The sequence below is a fragment of the Danaus plexippus genome (assembly GCF_018135715.1).
Source record: "Danaus plexippus chromosome 13 unlocalized genomic scaffold, MEX_DaPlex mxdp_15, whole genome shotgun sequence".
Classification (NCBI taxonomy): domain Eukaryota; kingdom Metazoa; phylum Arthropoda; class Insecta; order Lepidoptera; family Nymphalidae; genus Danaus; species Danaus plexippus.
Genome location: NW_026869849.1, coordinates 6,923,547 through 6,938,265, shown reverse-complemented (window position 1 = coordinate 6,938,265; position 14,719 = coordinate 6,923,547). Strand labels below are relative to the sequence as shown.

The 14,719-nt window shown below is 33.9% G+C and overlaps 2 protein-coding genes across 4 annotated transcripts; one reads left to right on the top strand and one right to left on the bottom strand.

Moving 5' to 3' along the window:
* Positions 1-3,731: 3,731 nt before the first annotated feature.
* LOC116770161 (calpain-7-like) lies at positions 3,732-11,224 on the bottom strand. Of its 2 annotated transcripts, none has more exons than XM_061527615.1 (12): positions 10,909-11,224; positions 10,419-10,561; positions 9,766-9,880; positions 8,938-9,260; positions 8,524-8,700; positions 7,811-7,957; positions 7,162-7,386; positions 6,505-6,749; positions 6,023-6,222; positions 5,342-5,547; positions 4,710-4,942; positions 3,732-4,587 (listed from the first exon to the last, which is right to left on the bottom strand). In XM_061527615.1, exons 1-12 carry the CDS (start codon positions 11,117-11,119, stop codon positions 4,440-4,442), a joined length of 2,373 nt encoding a protein of 790 aa, XP_061383599.1. In that variant the 5' UTR covers positions 11,120-11,224; the 3' UTR covers positions 3,732-4,439. The 2 variants fall into 2 exon arrangements, with proteins under 2 accessions (XP_061383599.1, XP_061383598.1); XM_061527614.1 differs by having other exon boundaries at positions 9,754-9,880; positions 10,909-11,222.
* Positions 11,225-11,287: 63 nt separating this feature from the next.
* On the top strand, positions 11,288-14,191 carry LOC116770408 (uncharacterized). 2 transcript variants are annotated; one of them, XM_061527616.1, is made up of 3 exons: positions 11,288-11,853; positions 12,803-13,595; positions 13,951-14,191. In XM_061527616.1, exons 1-2 carry the CDS (start codon positions 11,497-11,499, stop codon positions 13,217-13,219), a joined length of 774 nt encoding a protein of 257 aa, XP_061383600.1. In that variant the 5' UTR covers positions 11,288-11,496; the 3' UTR covers positions 13,220-13,595; positions 13,951-14,191. The 2 variants fall into 2 exon arrangements, with proteins under 2 accessions (XP_061383600.1, XP_061383601.1); XM_061527617.1 differs by having other exon boundaries at positions 12,803-13,599.
* The last annotated feature ends 528 nt before the right edge of the window (positions 14,192-14,719 follow it).

Genomic DNA, 14,719 nt, shown 5'->3' with positions numbered 1-14,719 from the left:
TATCTTGGGTTGAACCACCAATCTTCTATTAAAATAATTTCATTTCCGAAAAGTTCCATATTTACAAAAAATAAGACTGAAAGATGTTATATGAAGATAAGGTAATAAAATATATATACTGTTACATTTTCATTGTTTCTAATCAAAACCAAACAATGTGAAAAAATGGAATATGTTTTTAAATCTGCATTTTTATACTTTTTCTAGGTGACACTGGTAGTTAATCTCGGCGGTCTAATCGAGACATTTTTTTATTTTTTCAAATAATCTTTTTTGACAGTTACTCTCGTTTTAAAAATATTTTCCAAACAAGAACATAAAGCTATAAAAGTAAACTCTATCTAAAGTTTTCTATATTTTTTAACGATTTTAATTTAGGAAGAATATATGCCTTTTGAATTCATTAACTAAAAACATGAAAGAGTCACGAATTGCATTCACACAGATTAGATTAATTAGAAGATTATCTTTTAATAATACAAAACCCATTTCACATTAATATCTCTCAAGCAATAAATGGAATTGAATATTGATTTAACTCATTTTGTAATTTAAATCGACGTGCCGTATTGTTCCTGCAATTATTTCCGTTTTCGCTGTTATTAATCTGTGGTTGAATTTGCGCGGAAAACAGAACGCAAAACTGAAAACATTATCTTTATATTCCTTTGTTTTGTTCTCAATTCAAATATATTACTATAAGAATAAGGTTTCATTTATATCAGTTTTGGTTAATGGTAATGTGATCAAACTTATAATATCTCTCCTTTTAACGATCAATTATTGGCAGTGCCGGCGTTAGGGGGGGGCGTGATGGGGCGATGGCCCAGGGCGACAAATTCGGGGGGGCGCCAAGGTCTGAAGTTGGAGTCTCTTGCCTCTCCTGGTGCAAACCCTCAGAACTGTCCTCTACGCTCTGTGCATATGCATATTTTTTATTGAGATTTTTTTTAGATGGATTTTCTGAGGGTTTGTGGTCGAGGAGCGACTCTAACGATATCGTTAGAGCCACTCCTCGACCACACGGTGCTTACGCTTACGATTGGTGCAATACTTCCACCGCCAAACCGATACGCGTGACACGTGGTAGATGGTGGGGATAATTGAACCTTCTACGTCCGCGTCGTTAGCTCTGGGTAACGCTAAAGGAAAGATGAAATTCTTAATATAATTTTACTTGGGATCAGCAAAAAACTAACACTTGAAATTACTTCCCTCAAGTGGGCGCCACAATATTTTCGCCCGGGGTATCAGTGGCCCTTACGCCGGCACTGATTATTGGTGACATTTTATTCACCAATAAGTAGAATACAATTTTGAGATATACATATACATATTATACTAAGTTCCAGATATCATTATGTAAGTAATATAAGGTCCTGTAAGAACTGCCACTTCATGTTCTTATCGCTCACGTTATACGATGGCTTGTTTTTTGCTTCTAATGACTGGTACGGGTCAATGCGATATGCATTCAGTAGTCTCGAGCAAAGCCTACAATACAAATCGAATATTTTAATCAACGATTGCAGATATTTGCCGTGAGTCACGGTTTTTTTTTTTTAGTCTAATCAATCCTCAAAACTTGTATATTTTATATCATCTTTTGACATACACTACCGTCCAAAATTTTGAAAAAACCAGGGTAATTGAAATATAAACAACAATAAAATACATAAGTCATAATTTATTACTATGAAATCTTATTCAAACGTTAGATTAACATTAAGTAAGAAATATTCACTACAATTAAATGCAAAAATAATGTAATTTTCATTTAAATTTGGCCCAAACAAAATGACAACCCTTGTTTTTAATTATTTCTTCACAAATTTTATTCATTCTTTTAATTAATTTAGCGAAGTGTTCGGGGTCCAGTGACTTCCATTCATTTTGTAAATGTTGCCACAACTGTGCTGAGCTCGATGGAAACCGATTTTTAACTCTTCTGTCAAGCTCATCCCATACTAATTCTATAGGCGAGAGATCTCGCTATTGTGATGGCCATTTCCTACTTGCAAAATTTTTCGTTTTGTTTCTGCTGTAAGAACTCCTAACATAATTTTGACAAATGCTTTGGGTTGTTATCTTGCTGTAAAATTATATTTCGGCCAATCAGTTTCATTCCAGAAGAAATTGCATTTTCTTGCAGTATTTTCAGATAGCCTTCCTTATTCACTTTTCAGTAAATTTTAATCAAATGACCGGGCTTATTGTTACCAAAGCATCCCCAAACTATTGCAATACTATCATCATGCTAAACGGACTGCACAGTACACGCTTCTAAAGACCGTTCGTCTTTTGATCGGCACACAAAAACACGTCTATTAGATCCAAAAATTTTAAACTTAGACTCATCCGTCCAAAGGACTTTTTTCCAGTTTTCTTCCGTCCAATTTTTATGTGTTTTAGCCCACACTAGTCTATTTTTCTTATGGGTAATAGTTAATCTTGTTTTTTTGGCTGCTAACCATCCTCTTAAGCCAGCAGACAGTAAACGTCTCTTTACAGTTGTGATTGAAACTTACTTTCTCGTGTTTTATTTAAAGTAGCAGCAATTTGTGGCGCAGTTTGACGTCGACCTCATTTCGATAACACTTTAATAAACTGACCTGCTTTATTATGGATTTGGGACGTTCAGATATCTTCCTGTCTCGATTTTCTCCCGTAGCTCACTTTCGTAAGAGTGTAATGTACACCTTGACATGGAACTCCAACTTTTTTTGGCGATTTGGAGTATAAAATATCCTTCTATGTTCAAAGTACAAATAACACTTCGCTCTTCAAGAGAAATCTGTCTCCTTTTTGCTATTTTACGCAGTTTTCAACTGATGTTACTACCACATGAACCTCGCAAAGTAAACTGAACTCTGAACTAAATACTTATTGGAATTATATACTTATTTTGGAAAGCTGATCTCTATTCAAAACAAGAATAATGTTTGTATCTACCAATTCTAAGGAATTAACAATTGGCAGTGCATCAACTTGTGCGGTCATAAAACACGTGTGCCCATCTTTTGTCAATGTACCTACGGAACAACTGATAAGAAATAAGTCGTTCTCTTCATTATTGTTATAAGCACGATTGTAATAAAAGCGTATATAAATTAAATGAACTTTAACAAGAACCTGTATATTTCAAGATTTATTTGCGCTAATTTTGTTTATGTAATGAAAATAGGGTGTTTCTACACTTTTCTACGGTAGTGTACATAAATCTATTAATAAATAATTTATGTGAACATAATTATTTCCACAATGTAAGTTGAGTTATTTCATTTTGAAAACGTAACAATTTATTCAAATTGGTAGCAGCCATGACTGTCTATTTTATTATTTTTCAGCTTTTACTTAATTTACTGCAAAATTCCCGCGCCCGTTTATAATAAAACCGTTCAACTTATTTTTTTTTTTCTTGGTAACTTCAGTTCATAATCTGTGGTTTTCTTTGATATCGTGTAAATCTTTCGTCTTTTTTCAAATAAAATAGAACAAATTCGCGTCATGTGTTTCAGATGGACTCGAGCGTTTTAATCGTACTTACCGTCGTTTCAGGAAAGTGTTTTATTAATAAGTTAATAAGGAATTATTTAACTCGGATCTCTGCTATCATCATATTATTTAGTTATTATAATATTTGTGTGATAATTATTCGTGTAATAAGATTTGTTCTACATGTGTGTAAACATAAGTAACATTAATGTCACACACACAGGAATACAACCGAAATATATTAAATATTTAATTAGCTCATAAAAATAAAATTCCAAATTCAAATATGTGATTGTCAGATATTATTGAGGTTAGTACAAAATATTCCCTTCATATGATCTATATTATCACAGTGCCGTTAAGCGGAAGCTGAGCTACACATAATAGCGTTTAATGCAAAAAAATATATATATAATTAACGACTCACAGATCGACATGAACCTGTGACTAGCAATACCGCCACAGAGTAAACTGAACACTAGCGTACATGTTTCGATATGATTTTTATATCTAAAAAAAAAACAGATAATCTTAAATAATTACATTAAACTCGTATCCTCTAACTTCCAGAAAAAATATTCCCATCTTCTACTTGAATTTCCAAATAGTTTCAATAACTATCCATTAACAGTCCGTCCTGAAATATCTATTTTATCAAACACATGCAAAATATATAAAATAAGGCGACAACAATACTGAGCTGTAAATATCATTAATTACTCCTAACATATATTGGTCAATAAAATATTAAACATTGCTAACATAATATATTATTTCTCATACAACATGCAAAAACATTAAGGCATATCATTGGACTCAATATTGTAACACATTTCAGATAAACTACAAACTACGTTATTAAAAAGCTTAACCCTGCTGATCGCCTGTGCGGTGTACACCTTACTATCTATTCCGTTCATTCATTCAATCATTCATTTGTCAGATCATTCATTCTTCCTCTCGGCTGTGATGCTGCAAGTAGATCTCAATTCAAGGAAAAATGGCCCTTCCTGTCCCGGATAGAAGGTAGATGGTGTGAGCAGATACCGTCCGCCTGGTAAATTATTTAACTCCAGCACAACGAAACCAGATCTGAAATAAAAAAGCATATCAAATTACCCAATAATAACGTTATTTGTATGAAATTAATTTTAATTAATTTTTTATTCTATATTTTGTATTGGATTTTATTTAAGTAATGAATGTTACTAGACCTGTACGCTCCTGAGGATTCCCTCAAGAACGGCGCGGTTATATTTGGATCGTCCAAGGATTCAACCCTCGCGTCTACTCCTATCTGGTATTCTTTGGGACCTTTCAGTTCTATGGTGACGTGGCACGGGTTCCTGCTTTCTGGGACCGTTATTATATATTTTGGGTTATTCTGATAAGTTTGTCTGTGATTTTCACAACCGCCGGCTGTTCTGCCCGACCATTCACCTCTGATCTGTAAGAGTGAAATAAATATTTAACACTTTTTTAGGAGGAAATCTTTAATGGCTAATGTGGTGGGAGAAAATCAAGATATCCAGTGATTTGTAAGGATAAAGTTAAATAGATGGGACAAAAAAAATGAATCTATACGGATCAGTGAAAATATAGAAATCTATATTTACAACACTTTGGAAAACAATTTTTTGATTCTGTATGTAGTTATAAAAATCTTAACGATAACCAAACAGATAACTAAGGATTTTTACTACAAATGACAGAAAGGCCCAAACCACTCCGTTAGCATGTTAAAGATAAAAAAAGAAAAAAAATAATCATAACATTTTGGAACTTAAAATTATCAGTTAAAACATGCCAAGAAAAATATAAATGAATTGCCAGATTTATGACTCACAGTTTTGGTATAGGGATATGGGTCCAGCTTCGCCAATGCGAACGGACACGTGGCGTAGGCCCTCAGCGTGTAGTATATGGTGCGAGTCTTCTCATACTGGGACACGACCAGTGTGTATTTGTCCGAACTGTTCTCCCCCACTATTATCTTCACGAGGTAGTGGGGACTGTTGATACGTATACCGTCTATATAAGGAGGTGGGTCGTCTGAAATAATAGATCGTATTTTATACTCTATTCGTAATGGAATGAAGGCGAATTTGCTTTGGATAAATATAAATTAATTCTATCACGTTTCGGTGGACATTTGATTTGTTTACTTCAATTATTTTTTTTACCCATAATTGATGAAAAAACGTATCTTTTTATGTATATGAAAATTTCTGTCCTTTATTAAAGTTAACATTAATTTTGTTTCGATTTACAAATACATTCCGTTTCTATTATACGTTGAATATTAAGTATAAGTATTTTTACTAGCCGATAACACCGTAGAGGTAAATAGTATACAACATATAATGTACCATTTATTCAAAATTTAAAAATATCATAGGAAACGTACATTTTTAAGTTACGCAATTTCAAGATTAATAAACATTACTGGCGAATTACTGCCTCATATATGGATATATAAATAATATCCATAGAAGCAATAAATAATGTTACTGTCGTATAAACTCACGTGGATAGTATACTCGCTTCCCGTTCTTATAAACGAGTAGTGTTATGTACTCCTGGTTGTTCCTGAAGTCTTCTATCTTAGTGATGTGTCTCGTCAGTAACAACCAGACGGCGCCAGTGCCGTTCACCTTCAAAGAGTACTGAGGATTCTCTGATATCGTATACGCGTCTTTAATAGGACCGTTACCGGCTTCCCATTTCCTGGAAAGAATTAAATTTTCGGAGTTTAATGCCCACATCTGCGAGAAAACGGCAAAAAAAAAAACTAATCGGATGTCGGTTCGCCTGTCACGAATAAGATCCGAATCTTATTCGCCTTTTAGCATTCCGTATTCATATAGGGCCCATGGATACAAAAACTAAAGAAGAGAGAAGACAGTCTAAAAAGCCCAAATATAGACGCGAGACTGGATCGAAACACATCCACACACACAAAACAGAAAGCCAAATAAATATAACGAGACAGAAAACCAAAATACTCACTGATGTATGCAATAAGTGAACTTAAACAGCTCGGGGTTCCAATTGAGATAAAAAACATCAAAGAACTTCAGTATACTCGCGTAATCTATCCAGAACACTCCGTTGTCGTACTGAGCGGCGCTGTCCGGGTCGTAGTCCAGTGCGGAGCAGAGGTTCGGCGACCAGTGAACAGTGTCCAGCTCGCTGTAGTTGCCTCGCCAGCGGAGGTGAGACCACGGGTTCTTGAGCTTCAGCAGCTTTACGCCCTGTTGATGAGGCGAACATGTGACCTTCGAATGCTCGCGTCGTGATAGACATTTGAAGGTAGGTTTTAAAAATGTTTAAATTTATTTGCTTTTAGTTAATATTTTCTCTAAATTTGGTGAATTTGCTGACTGCCAAAGAGTAAATAATAGAACATTTTTTTGTAATACATAAAATAATACCATTTTAAATTAAATAATATCCTTCTCGTACATAGAACCATAAGATAGCCCATAGTAGTTTTTTTTACATCATATTCTTTAAAATGATATAACAATAGACATATGTACTCACTAAATCGGATACACTGATTTAGCCATCATAACAGTGGCGGTAAGAAAAGTGTCCTTCAGCATGAACAAAGCGAATACTACAAAGAATGCACACTCTATGGCCATACATGTCAATACGTACATTGACCAGCCGCACGTCGAGCACGGCGTAAGCGTGCGACGCGACGAGGCCGGTCCGCTCGGCGTCGTCGTCGGACAGGTCCCCGGTGGCGACGCTGGCCAGCACGTGTCCCGCCTCCAGCCTCGCCCGCACTATCTCATACAAACCATCCGCGTTGAAGTCCGCCTCGGACCGGATCGCGCACCGCTCCGGGATCCAACCGGTTAGTGCGTGGAGGTCGATGTTCTGGGTGGAAACATACGTACACATATTACTAAAACTAATATTATCGGATCCGTCACGTGACACGAGACGAGAGGCGGTCGCCTGCCCGTGGTCGCGGTCACTGCTGAGTAAGCGAAACGTAGGGCGGGATATTAGTATTATTTAGATGAATACTCTCGAAAGTCTTGGATGTCATTATGTGCGTATATTATTCTTTTCATATATTCCATGATAGATACTATATCATAGTTTTTAGAATTATTTTTTTTTTCCGTGTACAGCCAAGGTTATCCTTAATACAATGATTTTGTTGTTTGATTTCACACGAATGCTATTTAAAAATATATATAATCTCAGTAATTTTCCTAATTATCAAAATATAAAGTTGACATATTAGAAATAACAAAATAACTGCCAAGAGAGCAAAAAATCTTATAATACTTACGCTATTGGAGCCGGGGAAGTCGTAGCCTCCCATGACTTTCATGTAAGCCTTTTCTAGAAGAGACACCCAGAACTCGTTCTTATTGCTGGAATACGAACACAGCAGACGCCCGTACTTGCTGTATGGCAGACGATCATCTATGATGACCTGCAAATTAAACAACGTAATGTACATTATGTGGGTAGGTGAAAAATAAAGATCGTTGGTGGGGGGAGGCCTAATAAACTGGTGGGGGAGGCCTAATAAACTGGTGGGGGAGGCCTAATAAACTGGTGGGGGGAGGGAGTCTTAATAAACGACCTGGCCTTCCCTTCAAACCCTGTTATAGTAATATTCTTTTACGAAATGTAGTTTATTTAGTAGAAACCTTATCTCTGTTAATTTTATTCCAGCTCGCATTAAGTTTCATAGTGACCTACTGGCTTAGGATTAGTTTGTTTTTTGTATTTTGTAATTTTTCTGTTACATTGAATAAATTTAACATGTTTATGTAGTAGTGTAGTAGAGTGTGAACCTAAAAATATATACATATTTAAATACACGCATATACCCATAGATATATACATATATATGTATGTCTGTCTCTGTGAGTGCAACCAAAAATGTTACCTGTATTTAAAGCTATGATCCTAAACTATAGACAAAAACAATTGTCTTTGAGCAACATTTTTAGTTTTAAAAACCGAAAAAATGTATATAAAGGTTAGACTCACCTTTCTCCTGACACCATTTAAGTGCAGCTTAACCATGTACTTGCCGAAGGGATTGTACACGGGCTGTTTGTTCTTATTCTTTGGGTATATTATTGAGGTTATTATCTTCTTATTGAACCTCCTTTCGTACAAGGCACTTACAGCTAACGACGCCACGAACGAACAATCTGATACTATCTGTAGGTAAATAAATAATAACTAACTGTATTACGACGTTTATTCAGCAAAAGAAATTTAAAAGTGATGGTTATGTTGTGATAATTATGATAATGTTATGATAACGATGACGTGACTGCGAAGTCGCGTACATCCCTATTAGATATTTCTGCAAAGTTAAGTCTATTGAGAATTGTTTTCCAAGGACATGAAATTATTTATAGTATTGATTAATAAAAAATGAAATTATGAACTAACAGTCTGTTTGATGCTGAAGAAATCGACGTCATCACCAGCGATCATCTTGGGATCACTTGATACTTCATGAGGCCGAACCCAGCACTGGAACTCCTTAGCCTGTTTCGATGACAGTTTCAATTCACTGGCTCTGTCTTCAAACGGCAATGCATATTGGAATTTCTCTGACAAATCCACCTCCATAAACGGAAGGAAACAGTTGTTGTTGATGTTGGATGTCGTTCGCAGTACTTCCTTTTCCTCTTCCGTGTACACTTGTTTTCCACTCACTTTTAAATGGACACTCTGTTCTCGTTGGAGATGAACACGATTTGGTGATACACCTTAAAAGTTGATCTGAATATTATTTTTTATCTATGCTTTAAAGAAACATTTTATATTATTTTTTGATTATTATCATAGAGTATAACTATTTTTTTCATATCGGAAGTCGAATGCGGAATGATCTATAACTACAGTATTCTATCTCACCAAAAGTAGAAGAAGTACTGAAATTTAAGTTTAATAGAAATTAATACACAAACTATGTTTGATAGCTATTAAATGTAAACCTCTCACAAATGTAGGCCATTCTAGGTAAGAAAAAAAAAAGTGAAAAATGTAAATTCCCAGCATTGCAAAACAGTTAAAAAAAAGCATTACAATGAAAAACAAAAGAACAAAAGCTTAAGAACTACAAAATCTATAATAATTATGCATTACTTGGGGTAAATGTCTGAGGTATAATATATATACATATATATATATATATATACATATATATATATATATATACATATATGTATATATATATATATATATATATATATAACCAACCTGATGTTATACCTGGTGTAATCGACAAAGCCCCCATTTTCTTGATACCTTTAATCTCTTCGGCTCTATCCAGAGCTTGTGCTGCTAAACCTTTCACCTTTGTCATTACATCAGGGTCACTTGATTTCTGTGATACAAAGAAAAGATAATTTTGTACTACTTTTCATACATAGAAAATTATTGAATAACCTAGAAGGGTGTTCCGTTTTTTCTAGTAAAAACCTACTAAATATTTTTGCTTCTATATACATGAACATAATTATATAATTATTTAGAACACAATATCTAATTATAGTATAATTTTTTAAGCAATTTTTCAAAAAATTTTTCAAGCAGAACAATTAGTTAAATTGGTGTATCCGCTAAATAAACTCTTTAACTTTACAATAAGGAGCACAGAATATATATTAACTTAGAATCTTAAGAAAATGTTTTATAAACAACATTATTGTGAATAATGAGATCTGAGACTTTTGCAAGTATTCATTAAATAAAACTAACCTTCTTGGATTTACTATGCTTTTTTTATTATTTTAATTACATACTCCGAAGTTTCGGTTACTTTTCAGCAAACCGTGATCACGGGCAGACAAGATGGGAAAGTGAATGTGAACATTATTTTGATTACATTCCTAGAAATCACTAAACACTTGTAATGTACTTACAACACTAACAGCCAACTCTACTGCCTGTGTGTATAATTGCAGAGCTAAATCCTTCAAATTGGCCTCATCTGCGTCTAACGCTTGCTGCATCAGAAAATAACATTTTTGTAGATTTCTTATACTTTCCTCTTGTTGGGCTCCATCTATTTTTAACATATTTAATGATAAATTAAAAAGTAGACATCGTGTTAAACTAAATATATTGAAAATATATCAGCTTACTCATGCTATGATTCAATAAGGAAGTTGTAAATTATGAATTGCACTTAAATAATTGATTAATTAAAAACATATTATTATACTAAATGTGAATACCTAAAAATATTAGTTCTGTCTGGTGACAGCAAATGTTCATTTCATGTAACAGCTACCTGCACTATGATTTCTGTTATGAGTCATAAAAACCCGATTTGTTCTACGTCTAACTTGTAAGCAATGAGAAAGACTTCCATTTTATGAAAACAAGACAAGTGTGCAAGTTTTAACAAACCTTTCTGCTCCTGCAAGCGTGTAGCCCGCTCTAAGTATTCTTTTACTTTACGTCGGAATTCTATTTGCTTCTCTGAAGAAACTTGATGACACACACGATCCAACAATCTTGCAGCAGTCCGGTAACATTCTACTGCTTTATCAGTCTGGCCTGTTTGATCAAACTGCACAGCCAGAGACGCTGCTTCCGTTGCGTTAACGAAATCACTCATCTTTAGTTCAATAATATTTTATTTCATTTTAACCAATGTACCAAACTATATCAGATCTCAATAAACAATACCTTATTTATGCTTGTCATTTGTCAGTCTGATTTGACAGCTATAGTCACTGACTTCTAATAGCTCATTTACACTCGCGTACGAGTCGCGAGACGAGGCACGAGTCAAAGCATAAGGTGAGAATGTAAATAGTCGTTCGTAACTCGCCTCGCGTCTCGTCTCGCGCCTCGCAGCGTTCGCGTCCGGAACGGTAATCTGGGCAAGAGTCAAAGGACCTTGCAACAAAAGCGAGCGTTGTGTTTAGTGTTTACATTCGCGCTCTCGCTTCATTTAAGTTTTCATCCTTGTGCCGTGGCAGATAAATCAAAATGGAGTGGTCCAAAAAAGAAACATTCCAGTTTTTGAAACTATTCCAAAAAGAACCAATGATTTGGGATCCCAAAAACAAATTCCATAAAAATAACCATAAAGTGAATGATGCTTGGGCAAGGTTAAGTGAAGAAATGTGTAGACCTGTACCTGAGTTAAAGAACAAAAAAAATTCTCTCATGGCAACCTTTCGTCAGCATCTGCGGCGCAAAAAACAATCATTAAAATCCGGGGCAGGAGAAGATGATGTTTATAAGCCAGTGTGGCTGTACTACGATGCCATGGAAACATTTTTGGCATCTGTTTACAAGTGTCATACCAGTATCAACACTGAAGAAGGACTTCATGAAGAACTTGTAAGTAAATTAAAACTACATATTCATTTAGTTATACTTTATTCACTTGTTGCTAGAAAGATAATAATAAGTACCTACAAGTATTTCTTTTTAACCTTGTCTACTAGCTAAAATGGGTTAAAAAATTACTCTGGCAGATATAATTTAACAACTATTAAAATCGATTGATTGATTTTTTATCTCATGAAGGATCTGAATCTGAAGGATGAATGTGTTATAATCTTCCTTATGACATCATGTATCAATATTTTAATAATTTTGCCTTAGAAAACTAGCAAACATTTCTTATTTGTATGGCACTCTGTGTTGCACGTCTACCTACAATTGGTATAGGTTAGGTTAGGTTACAGCTTGATTAGTAGAAACTTAGTCTCCAAGACCCTTCCTTAATTATTTCACCATCAATAACTGTATCAAAGGTCCCAGGAGGTGTGTATATGTCTCTAGATGTCCTGCTATTTCTAAGAAAATAATGCAATCGAATACAATTCATAGTTATCAGTAGCTTTATCTTTCCTAATTTCCTTGGGCTTTTTAAATATCCTAAAAACTGTTATTAAAACTCCAAAAACATTTTCAACGATAACACATGTACTAGATAATCTCATGTTAAAAGTTTGTTGTAATAAACCCATGATATGGTTTTCTGGAAAAGGTTTCATCACGTGTTTGCTTCATACAAATGCCCCATCTCTATGAAAAACCTATGACATATTACATTGTCATTGAGAAAGCAGACTATCCCTTTTATCACTTGATGGGCTACAAACAAGTTTTCATACAAGAAAAAATTATTTGCAAATAAAAATCAAGTACTTCATGAAGTTGATTCAAAATATTTTTCTTAAATTCCACATAAAAATGTTGTTAGTGGTAGCTGACCTAACCTGACTTTTATACATAATATTTATTTTAAAATAAATAATACAAGGGATTTATCTTATTACAGATTTCACCAGGACTACCCAATGTTGACGATGAAACCCACAATGATAATGAGCAAAATAACGAACTTATCAATGACCAACACGATGAACAGATTAGTGAAAAACACAAACCAGTGAACAATAAAAAATCCTTTAAATCACCTATCAAAAGAAAACGTACCCATGAAGATAGTGAAACTGATATTCACAAGAATATAAAAGACACAGTTTCTAATTTAAATAACATGTTATTAAACAGGAAGGAAAACGATGAATGCGACTTGTACGCGCAGTTATTGGCTACAAGATTGAGAGAATATTCAAAACAAGAACGGCGTCAGATTATGCATGACATTGATGGGCTACTTCTGGCAAATCCTCATAGCCATACACACTTCTTGTATAATGATTGTGATGGCTGCACTAGAAATTGTGAATAGATAGTGAAGCTCCTGTAGCTGTCGCCTGTAGCTAAGAATCTTAAAGTTAGAGCTAAGCGCACTTTTGCTGAGATGGGTACTCTGAGTCTAGTTTTTTGCTTGATAATTAATATTACCATTTGTCAAGTTCAAAACGTTTGACAGCAATTTTTTTGTGTCCTTTTGAAGCGCCACTAGCGAGGGTCCAGCGAACTAATTTTGACGTATAATGCAGATGGCTGCTAGGGAAGTCTTTATTCTGTTTAAATTTTGAATTAATTTGGTTGGAATTTAATGTTAGTTTTGTTATAAGCATTAAATAAAAGTAATCAAGAATGAGGTCATGTATACATTGTAAGCAGTGTTACGAAAAAACCAGTGAAACATCATTCCACAGGTACGTAAGTATTACTTTATTTAGCAATGATTAGTTCAATGTAGTGATATTTTTACCCATAAAAAACGTATTGCCTTACTTATTTTTATCATATCTTACTTTAAACAAACATTAATGAAACTCGTATGAATATAGAAATTTTATTTTCAACTAGGACCAACACTGGTTGCATCATATCGATAATTTCATTATCGATGGTTAATTTAACACAATTTTTCCGCGAAATGGACATAGTTCGGATTGTGTGGTCGATTTATTTTTCCTCACATGATAATTACGGATTTCAGGTCGACCTTCATTTTATAATCAAAACCAGAGCTAACAGATTACGTTACTGAACATATATTTTTTCCAGATTACGAAAAACTTAGAAGAGAGAAAAGTATGGCTTCAGAATAGGAAAATTAACAACTGGACTCCTAAAACATGCGATTCTCTGTGTTCATTACCTTTCGGTGATAAATTTTTCGACAAATGTTTTTGCAACAACGAAAAATTATTCTTTGTCAGTTACAGGTCAAAGTATACGAAATTTCTTAACTTGTCAAATGATTTGGGCACGTCAGAAATTAAAAATATAAATTAAATATATAAAACGTCTTTTACTTTACCTTTTCGACTGTTACTTAATAAAACTCTTATTCTCTGTTAATTGTTAATATAACACAAATAGTAATTATGATGATACGTTTATTAATTTAAAAACTCATAATCAAAAATTATCGATACTTGCTCTCTGATATCAACATCGCTAGTTTTAGTACTACAGACACTCACCATGTCCGATAGCACCAAAATGGCGATTATCAAACAGGCATAAATCATTACTACTAAATGTTAAAATGTAAATGAAGCTTGATCGAAAATGTAGCGTTAAATTCGTGATGTCTTATAATTACATAGATTGTTAATTCTTAAAAAAATCTATATTTTTATGTATATAAACGCAAAAATTATTATCATCAACAAAAGTATAAAAACTCGAAGTCAAATCTACTTTTCTTCTGCATTTTCATTCTGTAAATAGAAAGTTTTTTAATATCTATGAGAATGAAACTGTTAAAATGAATTCGTATATTCTTAATTAAATTTATTTAAAAAAATAATGTAAAAAATTTTGCAGC

What these genes read in the sequence shown, in the direction of transcription:
- LOC116770161 (XM_061527614.1), bottom strand. Translation starts at nt 11,119, where the DNA reads ATGAGTGATTTCGTTAACGCAACGGAAGCAGCGTCTCTGGCTGTGCAG. An exon ending in TACACCAGGTATAACATCAG is followed by an intron (nt 9,261 to 9,753) that starts GTTGGTTATATA and finishes TCAACTTTTAAG; the next exon opens with GTGTATCACCAAATCGTGTT. An exon ending in TCTTCAGCATCAAACAGACT is followed by an intron (nt 8,701 to 8,937) that starts GTTAGTTCATAA and finishes ATTTACCTACAG; the next exon opens with ATAGTATCAGATTGTTCGTT.
- LOC116770408 (XM_061527616.1), top strand. Translation starts at nt 11,497, where the DNA reads ATGGAGTGGTCCAAAAAAGAAACATTCCAGTTTTTGAAACTATTCCAA. An exon ending in AAGGACTTCATGAAGAACTT is followed by an intron (nt 11,854 to 12,802) that starts GTAAGTAAATTA and finishes ATCTTATTACAG; the next exon opens with ATTTCACCAGGACTACCCAA.